Source organism: Corvus moneduloides, chromosome 2, assembly GCF_009650955.1.
Source record: "Corvus moneduloides isolate bCorMon1 chromosome 2, bCorMon1.pri, whole genome shotgun sequence".
Lineage (NCBI taxonomy): Eukaryota > Metazoa > Chordata > Aves > Passeriformes > Corvidae > Corvus > Corvus moneduloides.
The window spans coordinates 51,220,665-51,238,576 of NC_045477.1; the positions used below are offsets into that span (position 1 = coordinate 51,220,665).

General features: G+C 34.5%; 1 protein-coding gene across 8 annotated transcripts in view; it reads left to right on the forward strand.

The window, feature by feature from the left end:
- NBEA (neurobeachin) overlaps positions 1-17,912 on the forward strand; it is a 467,825-nt gene that overhangs the window by 177,408 nt on the left and 272,505 nt on the right. For 7 of the 8 annotated variants that reach the window (XM_032099592.1, XM_032099586.1, XM_032099589.1 and 4 more), the window contains 3 exons: positions 1,566-2,004; positions 13,348-13,502; positions 17,496-17,622. In XM_032099592.1, the coding sequence (XP_031955483.1) occupies positions 1,566-2,004; positions 13,348-13,502; positions 17,496-17,622 (721 nt within the window). The remainder of the gene's footprint in view (positions 1-1,565; positions 2,005-13,347; positions 13,503-17,495; positions 17,623-17,912) is intronic. The other variant, XM_032099587.1, reaches the window with a different exon arrangement.

The following is a 17,912-nucleotide window of genomic DNA, read 5'->3' on the forward strand; positions in this document are numbered from 1 at the left end:
GATCAGATGTCTTTCTGTGCCAAATATAGGCAGTACTAAGTAGATACGGATCTTTTTGCTTCCTGACCTGGCAGATGCTAAATGCATTTGATGCAGCTCATAAATCCAGTTTCTACTTCCTGCTTCACAACGAAGAGCTCATATCTATTTGATAAGATGTGTTTAAGGCACTTAAGAGAAAAAGGAGGAGGAAGTGGCTTCAGTGTTTGTGGCTGTTAAAAGAAGAAAACAATGTTCCTTTATAATGGGTGATTCTGCTTCATCTTTTTAAAAGCCTCTTCTGTTCTTTCTTAATACTTGTGCATATGCAGAGGTTTACATGGCCATTAGTTCAAACACATAAATAATCTCTTATAGATTTGTTTTATGTGCATATGCATGTACCCACACTTATGCCCATATGATAAATAGATATTTTATACCTGACTGTACCAAAAAGTCGTTTGTGAGTTATGAGATTGTTATTAAAGTTATATTGCTGAAGCACATTTTTGTGATATCAGAGCTTCATCCAAATACATTGTAAAATATTTCCCATAATACCTAAACCACTATATCAGAACCACTAAGAAAGTTTTCTTATTTCATGCATAGGGCAGCTAAATTTTATAATCAAGACAAGTAATCTAATGAAAATAATGTAGTTTTAAAATAAGCTAAAAAATAATTTTCTGATTGAAAATAGTTTGTTTTGCTCTAATCAAATATATGAATATATAAGTACCAGCTCTAGCTAACTTTTGTTTAAGCGTAGCAAATTATTCTTATTTAGTGAAGTTTTTGTGTCTGTTTCACTGAAGTAATTAATATATTATTTATACTATATATATATATAATATAATTAGTATAGTCTTCTCAGTTACAAGATGTTGTAGAATCCTTTTCAATCTGGAAATATTCCAAACTCAACAGATTTCACTTGCCTATCTCTATGAAGCTGTATTTATTTCGTTCATTAATTTTTCCTGAATTACAGAGTTTTGCCTTTTGTGGGAAAAGAAGAGGTATCTAAAAGATCAATAACAACACTATTTTTTTATTCATGTATAAATAAATCTGTATTCAGTGTGATGATACGTGTGTAGAAATGTGTGTAATATACATTTTAAACAAAACACAAAGAAACAAAGAGTTTAGCAGTTTTCTTTTGAATGCAAGCTTAATATTTGATGACAGCAATACAAACGACTAAATTTTACAGCAATCCGAAAACATAAGTGATTGCAATTTTCTCTTGCAGTAGACTCAAGGATCATACAGTTCTGCAGTTGATGGGCTATAATTTTTAGCGTAGTTTTTGCTGGCAGTATTTTGCTGTGTGAGTAGTGGGCCATAATTTCTAAATGTCACTGAGTTTGTACAATGCGGTTTTGGGCTTCCTCTTCCCAGTCGGTCTATATGCCAAACAACTGTTGAAGGTAAAATGTTTTGTATGTAAAATGAGTTTTTAAGGTTTAAAACACCATGATTTGTGGTCTTTCTAACACATTTCTCTTGTATAAAACCTTATGATCATATTTTTAGGGGAAAACTTAATTTTGTTCATAATCTCTATTTCACTGCAGAGACACCAACCGTATTTCCAGAAAATATCAAAGATAAAGAAACACCAACACCAGTTGAAGATATTCAGCTGGAAAGTTCTATTCCTCATACAGATTCTGGAATTGGAGATGAACAGATGCCCAATATTTTGAATGGGACAGACTTAGAGACCAGCACAGGTCCTGATGCTATGAGTGAGCTGTTGTCTACTTTGTCTTCGGAAGTGAAGAAATCTCAGGAGAGCTTAACAGAAAGCCCCAGTGAAATTCTGAAACCTGCTTCATCAATATCCAGTATCAGCCAAAGTAAAGGCATCAATGTAAAAGAAATACTGAAAAGTCTTGTGGCAGCCCCTGTTGAAATTGCAGAATGTGGCCCAGATCCGATCCCTTACCCAGATCCTGCGCTGAAGAGAGAAGCTCAGGCTATTCTTCCCATGCAGTTTCACTCATTTGACAGGTATATGGTTAGACTCATTATTTTATATTGATGTAATTCAGATGTTTGAAGGGGTTTTATTTTTTCAAAAAGGTTATTCTACTACTGGTTTGTATTAGACTGTGTCAAAAACTACCCTGCGTCTCGTTTTCTGCATTACCAACAGACAATGTAGTATAGACAAAAGTAATTCACCTTGTTTTTCTCTGTTAGCAGTGAATAAAACTCTATGAAGTACTTGAAAAACAAGCCTGTTGCAAAGAAATGTATTTCCAATAAAATCTTTTTTTTTCTTTAAAACTGCATTTTAGTGAGAAGGAGGAAGGGTATAATATCTGCTGATATAGAACAGATTGTGCAGAAACTCAGTTGAATATTCTTTCAAAGGCTTAAATCTTAATTGGATCCATCACTGAACTGTTTTCTGGTGCTGAAATGCTTTGACCATGGCAAATTTTTGCTTGGTCATGGTAGAAACCAGTTTCCTTTTAGGTCTTTAAACGACAGAAGTTGTTAAAGCTCAGAAGTTACTGCTTAAAACTAAACTCATGAACATTTCTACAAAGAATCGTTTGTTTCTTTTCTTAGGCTACATTTTCCTAGTTTTTAATTTATATACTTTCCTTTAAACGTCCAGTCCCTCTCAGTTATCCTGAGCATAGAAATTGTGCTGTTGTGCAATTGTCAGCATCCTTCCAGAAGTGTAGCCCCATCCACTGTGAGTTTAGACCTAATTCTTGCAAGTGTTGATGTGGTTGTATTTTCCATCCTTTAAGTTTCTTCATGAAAATGTTTTTAAAAAGTTAAAAATGGAATCAAGACTTTAAGATAATTTAAGACATGTCTTGAAAATTTAAAGGTATATATTAGTTTATCAGGCAGGTACAGGAAGTAAAATACTGAAGGAAAAAGAAAAATTAAGGCAGAAGAGAGTTATATTGTGATTTATGAGGAAAAGAAATCTGCATTTACGGAAGACCTGCAAAAATATCATAAATATATTCATTAAGTCTTAAGAAAAACAATATGCAATGTTTTCAACATAATGTAAACAGTAAAAGTGCAAGAAGATATGTTGGAATTTTAGAATAAAAATGAAGTGCTTTTCCATTATGAAGTCCATAAAAAAATCTGATGTCTTTTTATATCTCTATATGTAAGTACTGAGGCTGCTTTTCTGAAATAATTCCATTAGCAATCAAATAGCGTCTGTTGTAAGAAAGATTATTTTATCAAGATAGGAAAAGTGAAATATACCTTAGAAGCAATTAATATATCCCTTTCTAATAATATTTTGCATCTTAAGACCATTCTGGAGAAAGCTCATTTAGCAACTTTTTCATTAAGATGATTTTTTTTTTTGTTCATCAATCTGCATATTTTGATTTTAGATTGATTTCAATGTGAAGTGAAAAATATTTTTTCTTCCTGTACAGTTAAGAATTTTTCCTTATCCTCTGTAAGGAACCACCACATTCCAGAATGCATTCTTGTACATTAAGCAGTATAAAAAATCATGCTACATGTAGAAATAATAAGACCTTAACTGTAATCACCAAAAAAGTTACTTTATCTAAATTCCTACCTGGGTTAGTAAGAAAAATATTTCATTCAGAAGGCTGTGGTTGACTCACAAAATGCCAGACAGCTAAACTAAAAACGAGCATATCACCTCATAGGATGTCTTTGTCATTGTTAGAGGGAGTTTGACATCAAGGTGATTGAAGACATGAATTTTACTGTGCACTTCTAAATTATAGCTCTATAAGAAAGCATGAAAAACTCTAAGGGCCTGCAGCAGGTTGGCAATAACCCATATTTAATGTGAGCACCTCCATTGAATTGTTCTTGCAACAATGTGACTGCTTGTACCTTTTGAACATCATTAGTAGTGCCTCATGCCTAGAGTTTATGGGTTTTGATAGATATTTAATACTTAATAAGTTCAGGAGCTAGTGAGTTTAGTGGTTTGTTTTCTCCCTGACCTGTTACCCGGCTGACCAAATTTTGTGATTTCCTGTACAAAGTGCACCACTGTGTTTGTATCTTGGTAGCACACACGGTATATGTCAGCCTTTGGAATTGTTCACTTCTTCAGAAAAAAAAAGAAAAAAGTCGTAATGGGGGAAGTTCAGGCAAAATAATTCACTTTTACATCATTTTTGTTTCTCTTAAATAAATGATCCAGCTGTGTGATTTTGGTGACTGAGGTAGATCGTGATTTTTAGTATAACCAACAGCTAATAAGGGGAAAATTAACAGGTTCAGGCAGGTCCAGCAGATTAGGAAATGTTACATTCTTTTCTCCAACTAAACAAATGTTTTTGACCTGTGGGCATCTGGATAAAAATACTGAAGTTCTTTGCCCACAGGTCCTTAGCTAGCCAGTTGCATTTCATGGCTGCATTATTGAATGATGCCCACTGTTCAAGCAAATATTTCTCTGTACAAATTTTTCATATTGCCAGACTACTTACTAGACCAATATGACAATCTTAGGAGGCAAATACAGATGGTGATGGTGTCACTTTTCCAAATTACAAAGGTGGAGAAGATTCAGATCCTGACCCTATAACTTTTCATGGGGGATGAAGCAAAGGGTAGGAGGAAGACAGTACATTGATATAATAGTAGAATGAACTAAAGTATTAATTGAGAAAGTAGCATGAATTTTATCGAGTGATGATTTCTGAACATTTTTTTCTTATAGTATCCCAATAACAATTGAAAAACTTTAAAAAAATTACAGGATGATTGTGTTTCCATACTTTCTCGTGCAAATGAAATTGAGTTTACTAATATAAAATAACAGTTAAATAAGATAAACTGGGGTTTTTTTAAAGCTAACACTATGCCTGTAAAGCATATTTCTGTAGGATCTTGTCTTGCTGTAGTGATCTTGTCTTGCTGTAGTTTATGCAGCTTTTGGTACTTCACTGAGCAAGGTGACTATTGGTCATCTTTTTTGTCCCTAGGGAGAACCATGAGCAATGGAGTGTATTGTTTTGTCAGGTTCTATTTGTTTCAGGTTTTATAAAATAAGCACAGTGATTCCAGATTTATAAGCAAATCTAGGTTAGAGAAATGTATTTTTCACATTAATCTGAAGATATTTTTAGTCCGTATGAGGCTAGATTTTTTTTTTTTGTCATTTGGATGTCTGAGTGCCTAGCAAAAGAACAGCTGTAATTTTCTTTAATTATGATCACAGATGAAGGTGAACACCATGTAAACTCCTGTAAATAGAATTGAAATTGAGAACTATATTTTAGCATTTAATATGATGTGTTTTGCTCTGCATGTTCTTTTAACTGTACATTGCTAATGTGTCCATAAGAGTAATTTTGTAACAGGCTACCGTGTATTCTCCTGTAGAATTTGCGAGTCGTAAATGAAACATAAAAGCAGAAAAAGTGCCCAGCATGTTTTATCAAATGGGATCTGTGTGTAGCTAATGTATGCAGCAGTTCAAGTGCTATCGAATGTAAATGATGAGGTGATATTGATGAAAGGAGGGGATTGAGGTCTCAGGGGGCGCTGATGACGGATTGAACAGAAGCGGCCTTGCACCGCACGTAACTCAAGTCTGTCGTCTTCACCACTCAAAGCCGTAATGGGAGGTGGCAGTCTGAAATGAGTTGCCACGGCAAAGAGTATTATTTTTGAAATGCTTTCACACAAATCACTAGGCCCTGCATACAACTTAGTTTCATGCTTTAATGTCATCAGGAGGCACAAATTGGTGTGTCTAATTGTTTGCCACCTGCCAGCAAAATGAGCTGCCAGGCAGCCAGAAGGGTTTGATTGTCTGTCAGCTCTTCAATAGATTGAGAGTGACAACATCAAAAATTTCACTTCAAACTCTGAAGCTTTGAGCAGCTTTTCAGAGACCTCTTCCCCACAAGTGCTTCTGGACAACTGCATTTTTCAATTAGTTTTCAATATATTGCTGCCTTCTGCCTCATCTGTCTTAAGGTAGCTGTAATTACATTATGAGCTATATAAACAGATTTCTGGGACACAGGGGCCCAGATCCTCAAAGTTATGACATGTTTTTTAACGTCAGACTGAATTTTGTGAAAATGGCATCCAGGCTGACATTTTTAGAAGCAAACACAAAGGGTTATTTCACCTAGGTTTGCGACTAATGGAGCATAACTCACCAATAATTCCTTTTTGCTTTCTCATTTTTTCTGACAAAAATTAGTACCTGTTATTGATTTTTAGGGTTTGGGGATTTCTTGGGTCTTTTTTTTTTTGGTCAATTTGCATTGGTCCCACTAGATGCAACCTAGATCATTATGGTTTTTGAATTTGTAGAATACTGATTCTACACAGTATTGCATTTTGAAGCTTATACTTGTTCCTCTCTACTTTTTTTCTAGTAGAGATTTCTTAGATGGATGCTATTATTGAAATAGAGAGTGCTTGTGGTTTTGTGTCTCATTTCTTCTTTTTTCAAACTGAGGTAATTTATATGTATTTTCTGTTCTTAGAATTATTTCAACAGGAAGCATGCTTGCATAAGCAGAAAATCTTGAGTTCCTAGAAATGAAAAGATCTGTTAATTTTGCTGCTATTAAAGATGTGATTCCCTTTTAATCCATTATCGCTTCATTAATTGGAAGATTATGGGTTTGCTTAGTTTACATGCTTGGTGAAGTATTTAGGAACATATCTGGAAATATTTTGGAGACCATGTTTTTGAAGTATTTTAGCTTTGATTTTTGCATTTTTTTGGTGTTTTTTTTTTTTCCCCACAGAGGGACCTTGGGGCCAGTTTTAAAGGTGGTAGAAAAGGTGGACAACTTGTGAAATCCAGTCAGGTCTCATACATGTCCTTCCCAGTAAAAGAGACAGGTGGTTTTCAAAAATGTGTTTAGTTTTATGTATGTATGCTATATTTAAAAGGACTACTCAGAGAATCTATGTCTTTTGCTAGAATCCAAGGGTGGGGTGTTCTTTTTTCCTTTTTTTTTTTTTTTTCCTTTTATAGTAACTAACAGAATGGGAAAAGACAAGAACTGTGAGAGAAGATGCACTGAAGGTTAAAATAGAGAGGTTCAATATTTATCTCTTGTGTGATTTCCCACCTTTGGGATATCATTGGTACGCACTGGTCTGCTACGTCATTTAAATAGGAGGTCATATTTCTGTTAGAGTCATTAGATTCTCCAAAATACGATTGCTGAAAAATAGATTTCATTTTTCATTCATATTTCATTTCCTTCATTCATTCATTCATTTCATTCATTCATAAATCATATTAAAAATTACTTATGGATAAATACATTTTAGTCTTCTCCCAACAAAAATGGTTATTTTTTTAAGTTAATTACAAATAATTGAGGAAAAATAGAGCACCTTTCCCATGAATCAAGAAGGGACAGGTACAGGTGTTGTCTGTTCTTAGGCACTGCATTCCCCATTACTTTGGGTATCACAGTAGTGTGTGAACATATGAATGAAAAACCTAATCTGTGGTGTGTGAATTAAAGGACTCATCTGGTTCCAGTTCACTCAAGGTAATTTTCATTACCTTTGTGCAGTGGGGACTGGTCCGAATAAAATACTTGACAGCTTCTCTCTCTAGAATATATTTTTCTAAGGTAGCAGTAAAAATACACTCCAGAGAATGAGGTATGGTTTCAGATCCTGTTAGACAGAGAAGAGAGCTGAAGTTGTACTGTCTGTATTCCTAGAGAATGCCTTAGTCACTCACTTAGTAAATAAAATAAGGAAAAAACAAAGGGAAAGCTCATTGCTGCCTTAGCTGTTTGTTTAGAAACAAAATCATCCTAAATTTATAAATAGGTTCAAGTCAACCAAAATTGGATACATTAACCCTCAATTTATTTTCATCAAGCTGTAATCATATTCCCCATGGCTATCATTTAGCAATCTATACTCAGGTAGCTCTTTCAAAACTCTTCTTCTCACCTGTGTGAGTCTTTTCATATTCATATCCATGGAACTGTAGGTATAGCTGGCCTGAAGCTGATGAGAAGAAATCATCATCTCCCCACTCTCTAATATAATTCACTGGCTATATAGATGAAAATTGTACTGGATTTTTGTCTTGCTGTTTACCTGTATATACCTCCTTTTACAGGACTGATTGCAGCATTTTAGCTTTACTTTTTTTTTTTTTTCCCCAACATATGTACAGGATTAGGTTCCTCACCCATACTCATTTATACCTCTTACTGATTGTTTCTTGGGGGTTTTTTCTATATTTGATGATATTTCTGACATTTAATACATCAAATGTTCACTTATATTCTATTCACTTTCTTCAAACTTATTAAACTTCCAGTATTTCCCATTTCTTTGCTTAGCCAAGACCATTAGTCTTTCTTAATAATTAGCTTTTTTATCTTTCAAATTTTTCCTTATTTCTTGTCAATATTTTGCATTATTTTATATGCTTCTGCTAATTTATCCTGAATGCAAAGGATGGAATTCCTTTGTGAATAAATACTTACTCCTCTGCTTGATCCAAGAGTGAGGATCAATGATCTTCATCTCCTTGTCCTCAAACCGCACCTGAGATGATTCTCTTTCTTCTAGTTAGAAATGAGCAATTTACATTTAGTAGATTAAGATCATTTCATGTTCTTTAAGATATGGAGTTTTTGGTGCATATGTGGTATCAAATGATTGAAAGAATCCATAATACATGGACATTCAGCACTAATATTTCATTTGCATAAGTCCCAAAGATTATATCCTTCTGTGAGCCTTCCATATCTCTTCTAAAACTCATGTACATTCCTCACAATATTTTAATCCAGTTTTTCTTCTCTTTGATGTTTACTCTGAGTTAGACCTTTCCTCCTTGTTATCAGATGTATCTTATCTTAATGCAGTCAGCCTAATAGAAGGGTGTTTAAAGTAGGATTCAGAATGTGGTTTTAGCACATGGTAACATTACAGGCTCAGGTTGGAGTCTCTGGGTTGAAATTGGAAAGAACAGGGGGTAAACAACAGTATAAATGTTTCATGAAGGACTAGATATGTACAGAGATATGGCCAATATAAATAACTTTTAGAGAGGAAATATTATGCTTTCTTTTCAGAGATTAAATTAATCTAGCTGTAGGAACAAGGTAGCATGTAATATAGCAGACAAATTGACACCCACTTTCTAATGTGATTTCTTCTGAAACCTCTGAAGTTGCTGTTTGACACAGAGCAATCTATGAAAAACTTGCCTGAAATCTGTGCTGCTTTTTGAAGAGCATTTGAAAAATCCTCATGCTTTCTGCTGCTGTGGGGGAGGAGAGGAGGAGCAAGAATATTAATTCAGCCTTAAGAGGTTTCACATATACCACAAGAGAGTAAAGTGATTCTAATTTAATTGCTGCTGCTCAGATAGGTAGCTCAAGACATCCAGTATTGAAGGCTTATCTCTGACCTTTATGTTGACCATGGTGATTAAGTTGGAAAGCCTTTAAATTCTAAAATGGAGACGAGATACAGAATGTGAATCACAGAGAAAGAGAGAAAATATAGAGCTGTATAACCTGATTTGTCTGTCACCAGCACTGTATAGCTAAATATTTAAGTAAAGTCAATTGGAGAAGGTGGTGGGTTTTTTTTTAATTTCCATTTTCTCTTTTTGCGGTTCAATGCGTTAATGGTATTATTTTCTATCTAGTTTTTTCATGCAAATTTCTAAACCCCAGAAGAATCCTGTAGCTATTTGCTGAGGTTTTTTAATGAACCAGAAATGCATAAGTAGTATGTGGGTTGAATCAACAACACTCATCTTAAGCATGATATGAATTACTATGACTTCAGCCTCAGGTTTAAAACTGGTAAAGGACACTCATAGAGTAACAGAACAGTGATTAGGAGTTATATTTAGAGTTGTAAGTCAGCCAATGAACACAGAAATAAAATCAGTTGATACAGACAATTACTGCTAAGTTTTTGCTGACTAAATCATTTGGGATCATTTGAGATCATGGTGGCGTGATTCAGACAGCTGTGTTGGAACATTTAGGAGGTCTGAAATATGTTGTACAAAACAAGGCCTAAAATGAAATACGGAAGTGTATGTAACCTTTTCTTCTAGTCTGTAGATTTCTGTGCCTTCATGAAAGGAAAACCTGAATGCCTGACAGATACATGTTAGGCATCTATCGTAGTAAATTCATTCCCCAAATCGTGTTATGCTCAAGTATAATACTTGTTCCATAAGTCCGGTTTGTTTTTATTTGCTAGTTTTCACTGTATGTTCTGTTGGAGCGGTTAGATTGGTTAAAAGAAGACTTTCTTTACTTGAAGGGCAGTCATTCTCTTTTACCTTTCTTGTTCTGCTGTCCCTCTTATTGTTTTGCACATTTTTGACTACTCTGTTGTATTGTTCATACAGTTTTTCTGTCTGCTTCGTCTGGATGTTATTCTGTATTCACTCACTGTATTTTGTTTTATCAGTAGGAATGAGACATTTTGACAAGGTCACCATGTATGACATATCAGAAAGCTGCATTTTCTTTCAGTCTGGGATGATGCTGTCTCTCTGCTTTTCCCTATTCTTATGGTAGAGAGATACATCTTTATATTTCTTGTTAATTTGTTATTTAATAGCACCTGACCTATCTTAATGTGGTGATTTAGACATACAAAACAATGCCAACCATGTGTAGAGCGTTATATTTGTGGGATCTGAGAAGGATTGTCCTTCTTGTCATAGGAGCTGTATTTCAGTCCTAAACTACACTCATAAGGAAAGAATCTTTACCTTTATAGCAGGTTGGTACATTTAGGGGTTGGACTAGATGACTCTTAAGGGCCTCTTCCAAATCAAACTGATTCTGTTACAACTGAGAAGTAAAGCTGACATACGTGGTCTTTGCCATGGAAAGTTAGGTGATGTTTTGGACACTCTGAAAGACCACTGACTTGTTTGAATATAAGGAGGAAGACCTTGAATTTAGCATCATCTTTAGAAAAGTAGCAGGAAAATAGGAAATATTTCTGCAGCAATTGTATTGGCAATTTAGCAGATACTAATACCAGACTTTATATGAGGGGAAAATTGTTTTTCTTAAAATAAAACCCGAACCAAAATATATGTCTTTCATTTACACACTCTCACATTTTCAAACACTGGAGTGAATGTGTGTCTAAGGAGACTGTTCAGCAGTCAGGCATCCTTCCTGCTTGCATACAGATAAGAGGTCCAGGATCTGCTCCAATGGCATGGAGAGCATGGGATGACAGCTGTCAAGTATTCCTCACATTTCCTGGGCTCTTCCTATGTTGGCCACTCTTTCCAGTTTTTGGATATGCCTTTTTTTACCTTTATGGACCTGCCAACAGTCTCTCTGTCCTTCCTAAATTCCTTGAGTCATCAGTCTTCAAAGGTATTGTCTGCAAGGTTAGATTAGCTTGTGAAGCTATGCATTTGCCTGTGGTCTTGACGACCTGTTAATCCATGTGCCCTTAGAATAGGCCAGTCTAAAATGCCTTTTCCTCTTGTGTCTTTCCTTCTTGTGCCCCAGCATACAAATATTCCCATTCATTCTTCATTCACCCTTTCTATTGCAATTCTCTACAAAGGTGGTGGGTAATGACAGTAGTTTCCTTTTGAAATTAATATAATTGGGAAACACTCCCCCTTAAGAAACAAGTCCTAATTTCTTCTCTTGTTTCTATGACACTACAAGGACTTTGCTTTTGAGTACTCATTCAGTATCATAACCCAAATTCAAATATTTGTTTGAAGTATTAATTGAAATAGAGATCTTTATATGTAGATTTGGGCTAAATTTAGGAAATTTCATGGTGTTATGGAGCAGATTAATCTAACCCCTGTAGACTCAGCTTTGTTCAGCTGTAGCTGCTGCTATGTAAACACTTCATATGAGCAATGATTGTAAGATTATTAACTACAGACAAAAGCAATTATTTTAGGGTCACTTGCCTTAATCAATAGCTATTGCATTGTTCAAACCCATCTCCTCCTAATGTCAATGGACTGAGACAAAAACCCATTGACTGCCTAGACTTACCTCTCTAACAGAAAGTGCATCAGGGTAGGGGTAAAACTGTTGTTCAGAATGCAGAATGTGAGCCCTCTAAAGAGAGTGAGGAAAAAAAGCTTATGGATTGTTCTATACACTGTCATCACCAGTCTTTAAAATCTGGGGAGACAGAGAATCTATATATATAGGAACACTGTGCCACACCCTATGATTCATTATACACCATCATACTCACACAAAAGTGTAACTTAACAGTTACTGAAGGAAGCTCTTGAGCAAAATGTGGCCTCATCACCCTAAATAATTTCCCTTTCTTGCTCTTTTTTTATCACAATGATTAATTTTAAAGAGTGTATGTGCTTAAACAGAAAATGTACATAATGATGAAAAGATATTGTTCAATATTATACAAATATGATTTGTTTCAGGTTTGTTTTTCACTCAGGTTTGCCACTGAAACAAACTTTTAAGGAGAAGAGGGTTTTATAGATAAATGGAAATACTAAAAAGAAAAATGTAACTATAATTGCTTGCACTATGAGAACTGCCCAGTGTTGAAAAAATATTGTCTCCAAAGAGCAAGTCTTCACACCTAAAAAACCCCGAGTGTGATTTAAGATTAGGTTAAAAAGTGTTTGTTTGAGTGCAGTGTTATCTGCTTGTATTTGATATTACATTGCACTTTTTGTATGAAAGCCCTGTTCTCTTCTTAAAAGCTTCAGATTCTCAAGATGCTTTTTAAACCTTAGAAATATCAATACTGTGAAAGAAAGTATTTATTGTGTTACATTTTTTCTGTTCAATGTACATTGTGCTATTGATTAAGATCAGGATGAAAGAAGGCTGAATCTAAAATTGTGTTTCTTAGTCGCCGCTGTTTGAAAGATTGGTATGTTCATGGTAGTGAGAAGTAACTTACTATACTCAAATGTGCAGATGAAACGCAAAAAAAATTGTTATCTTAGGTAACTTCATTAAGATCAACAAATTCACAGTTTTTATGACTGCATGCATATAGACTTCTGGCATAATTTCTGACAGCTAATGTCTTTGCAAATCTAGAACACATTACTGTGTTACACTGTTGATAGCAGTGTTCTCAACATATTGAAGTGGTGAAGTCTTTCCATTTTGTGGGGGCTGAAGGATAAATTAGGTTACTCAGAATTACATGAAGCTGCAGAATAAGGATAAAAGTATGGGTTTTGGGCCTGTTAATAGAGTTTTATCATATTTCAGGTTAACAAAATTTGCAGTATTATATGTTTCTCAGCAGTGCCATCATAAAGCAGCCTAAACCCATCACAGTCAAAAGTTCTTCCTGGCTCTGTGGTACAATTTTAGTAATCTGCTGTTCCTTTTTCCACAGGAGTGTGGTTGTACCAGTGAAGAAACCCCCTCCGGGTAGTCTGGCTGTTACCACCGTTGGAGCTGCCACAGCTGGGAGTGGACTGCCACCGGGTAGTACACCTAATATATTTGCTGCAACAGGAGCTACACCAAAAAGTATGATTAATACAACAGGTATTGTCCTTAAATATTCTTGTGGCCCTCATTTTGTCTTTCTTTTTGTTTCATTACCTTCAGTGGTGTTTTGTTTTTTAATCATCTTTGTGTTGCTGTTTTTGTAGTTCCAAAATAAAACCTGGAAAGAGTGAACCTTGGCCTTTATTAGAAACAGTGTTTTCTCTTGGTCTATATTTATAATCTTTGACAGTGCACATTGGACTTGTACAGCCTTAAACAAGTTAATAAATAGCCTCAATATTGTTTTATAAGTATAGTTTAGAATTGCAATGAGTTAACTTTTCCAGTGCTCTGCAGTGGAGGATGTTTATGTGACACATACCAATTATCCCTCCGTATGTATCAAAGAAAGTAAAGACAAGTAGCTACTTAATAAACATACCGTAGATTGTAGAGGGTGAATATTTTGGACAATTACTGTTTGTCAGTTAAAATTATGCTCTTTTTGGATGGTTTTTTAGTAAGAAACTACTTAATTTAACTGAATTCACGTCTTATCAGTAATTGTTTATTGTGACCTATAGAAGGAGGATTAGAACTTCTTTCTAAATTATTTATAATAGTAGTAATGGGATTCTCTGTCATGAAGGAGCCTGTTGACTGTGGAGACTGGTTTCCATTGAGAAATGAATCCTTACTGAGTGAAACTGATACTTACTTAAACTCCTTTGAAATGTCTGGCTATAGTCTGTTTTCTTTCTAAAATAAGGAAAAGCACTTGAGAGAAGAGCTCTCCAAGGATATCACAACTTCAGTCAAGGGTTGAGAATGTGAAAATCTCTCTGGGGTTGCAGCAAATAGAGGGGGATGCTTTGGGCATCCTTCTGCTTTATGGAGTAATACAAAGACACTCTTTTTTTTTTTTTTTCTTTCCTTTTGCAGATTACCTTTAATGCCTGGTAATAGAACTTTGATTTTGCTAACAATAAAAAAAAAAAAAAAACACAACCCGAACCAAAACCTTAAAATCTAATTTTCCTGAGGCATATGGGAGGAATGAATACTTTGAGTAATGTTATCACTTCTCTGAACAGTTCCATTTGTGTAGACACTTCTGTTAATCTTGAATGGATTTCCTTTTAGGTATTCTTATGTCATGCAAAAAATATCCTACACTGGAAACCTTGTCTTCCAAATGATACTGAATAGTAGTAAACTTTTCAGTCTTTTCACTGATTAAAGATCTGAACTATTTTGGCTGGCATGTAGTAGCTCTTGTTTGTAAGTAATTGCTTTTTAAAATCAGTAATTTCCCCAGTACTGTACTTAGTAGAGGACACTAAGGTATTGCAGAAGCCATGGTACATTCACTGTGAATTGAAGGCTCCTTTTTTTGACAGATCTTACAGTTTCTTTTTTTTAATGAAATTGTTTTTGATCCTAATCTGTAGATTAGCTTGATTAATTAAAAAGTATTGCTTGAATGGAATTTCAGCAAGTATGAGGTTTAATTAGAGCTATATATGTACTGAATTCTGTAGTAAAGATTTATATGAAGATTTGAACTTTTGAAGATTTGAGTTTTATATTAACATTTTAGAAATGCTAGACATATTAGTGACAGTTTAAAAAATTAATATCACATTGAAAATATTTAAATATATATTAGATTAAAATACTTGTTTTGCCATTTTTAATTAAGTTATGCCTATGGTAGTCAAAACAGTGACTCATGTATGTCAGTTTTTGAGACATATGGACAAAGTATCTAAAATCTTTTCGGTTTATATACTTGTAATCTATGAAATATCTATGTTATTCATGATTTTAAAGTAGTCTAGAGAATTTAATTGAACAGCACCTTTTTTTTTATTATTTTGCTATGATAAAAAAGAAACAGAATGCAATTTTTTAGAAACACTAGATGTCCCCCCAAACCTATTTACAGTTGTTTTTACAGTATGTCACAGATACTCTAGGAATACAGTTATGTCTATAGGGTGTATTCTGTGCTGGACTTATGTGAAAGGTGTTTTTTTTCAGTTATTCATGGGTTGCAGTCGCTGTTTACATTCCATCTGCCATCGCCATCACAGTCAATGTCACTGTCACAATTTAATGAGATGTATGTTACCGAAGTCCTTTAGTGCTGTGAATGCGTCTTTGGGGAGATAGGTTTTCTTCCTTCATCTTTTTATGTAAGAAACTGGCTTTATAGTTTTTTAGGCTGGATTTCCGTAATTCATATCCTGATTCTTACTTCTATGTTAATCTAATAGTTCTTTGAGCTTCTGGAAGCCTAGCTGGTTGAACAACTTAGCAACTGCATTTTTAAACAGCCTTAATGAAGAAAATTTTACTTTGGAAGGAAAAGGGAATAAACAATAAAAATATGTATTCCCTCTGCATTCATGAATAAAAACAAGTGTATAAATACACAAAGGCACACACAGAGACATATATATATGTGAAGGCTTAATCTTTTTTAAGATATCCTATTCTCAGTTAAGTTGCTGTGATTGGGAGAGATAACCTACCTTATATTTTTGTGTTTCTCAGTATGTTTGGGTACATTTAGAATTTGTATTTCATCCAAGCCAGAACACACAGTGTAAGCCACAATCCATCTCCCAATCCCATTATTAAAAAAAGAGCCTATATCAGTTCCTAATCTAAATCCTGAACCTCACCAGCTACTTTAGTGTCAGCAAGCCCAGTAAATCCTACTGCATTTTGATACTATTTTGAATGTAAATGTTCTTAAATGAGCTACTTAAAATTCCAATATTTACCTTAATTCTTTTATCAGTAAAAAAAATCTAAAGGCAAATTAAAAAAAAAAAAAAATTCATTCCTGCTGACAGAGTGTTTTTCACACTTACCAGCATTTGACCTCTACTTCACTACTGCCTGACTACTTTAGCAGTCAAGAAACCATAACTGCTTTGTAGATCTCTGCAGGAAACTGAAAAATAATATATACCTGTGTAATGCAAAGGACAATGATGTATCAACTGCTAAAACTGACCAGAAAGAGGGAGTTAACAATTATCATTTCTGAAAATGGCCATTGATCTCTCAACTGGGGTTATTCACCCCTCAATGCTAACTTGGATAAATCTTGTTGCCTGTCAGCCTCTTCTCTGGTAGCACTGCAGTCCCTCAGGCTTTGAACTCCAACTACAAGACTGTTTGTAGCTACCTCTTTTGCAGTGATGTGTTGCAGAAGGGCTATGCAGAACAGGGACAGCATTTATCACAGCACTCTCGCTCTTCATGGCCTCTCTGAGCCTTTGCTGGTTTGCTTCAGAGAGGCTGAACTCACAGTGCCATTTCAGCAAACATGATAGATTGGCATTTAGAGGCTAAGTTTAGCCCTTAGCTCTGACCCAGATCACTTAAAGTATAAATGTATGCTCTGTGTGCATCTTTTTTTCTGGGCAGATGTTCACAACCCATTGAAATGATACCCCCACTGCCCTTCTTACTTTTAAGATCTTACAATTCTCCTTGACTCAAGGAAGGAAACGGAAAAATTGTAATTATAGTCTTAATACTCCCCAGGCACTAATTTCCCCCATTACTTCCTGAAGTGATAAACGTTTTCTATCTTCCCTGTCATTTTTTAATTTCTATTTTATTTTCTGCCTGTAGTTGCAACTGGGCAGTCAAGTATGCATATAGAAATTTTTTTTAAGAAATATTTAAAATTCTATTCTCAACTCAAGCTCATCTTAAATATACCTTTATTTTAGAAAGATCTTGCTTTACAGGATGATGTAAAATTATTTTCAACTTTGGAATATAATTTGGGAATAATGGAAATGAGGTAAGGATATATTTTGCCTGATTTTCAATAGATTTCAAGCTTATTATTTTTATACCAGCAAAGTTAAGGTATTAATTTTTATGATACTCCAATGGAAAGGTTTTCACTATGTTAGAATAAATAGCATTATTTCCATACTTAGAAGTAGATTAATAATACAAGGACTATTTAAAGTTTTGTTTCTTAAGACTGAATTAAGGTTTGTGTTTTTTGGGGGACAGGTGCAGTAGACTCAGGATCTTCTTCTTCCTCTTCGTCATCCAGCTTTGTGAATGGTGCTACTAGCAAAAATCTGCCAGCTGTCCAAACTGTTGCTCCAATGCCAGAGGATTCAGCTGAAAACATGAGGTACACAAGTTCTATCTTTTAATATTAATTATATTTTCTCTTCCTAAAATACTGTTAAAAAATTAAGTGATTTAATGTGCATTTCTGTAGTTATACATATGCTACATTGTATATACTTTTTGGGTACTAAGGATATATACACTAAAGTAACACTTCACTGAAAAGTCTGAGTTTTTCAACTGAGGAGTCTAACTTGTTCAAACTATGCCAGACACTAAAACTTCATTAAAGTAATTTTTCAGCTGGGTGGTTTTTTTCTTTATTCAATAATGATCATACAGATTGGTAAT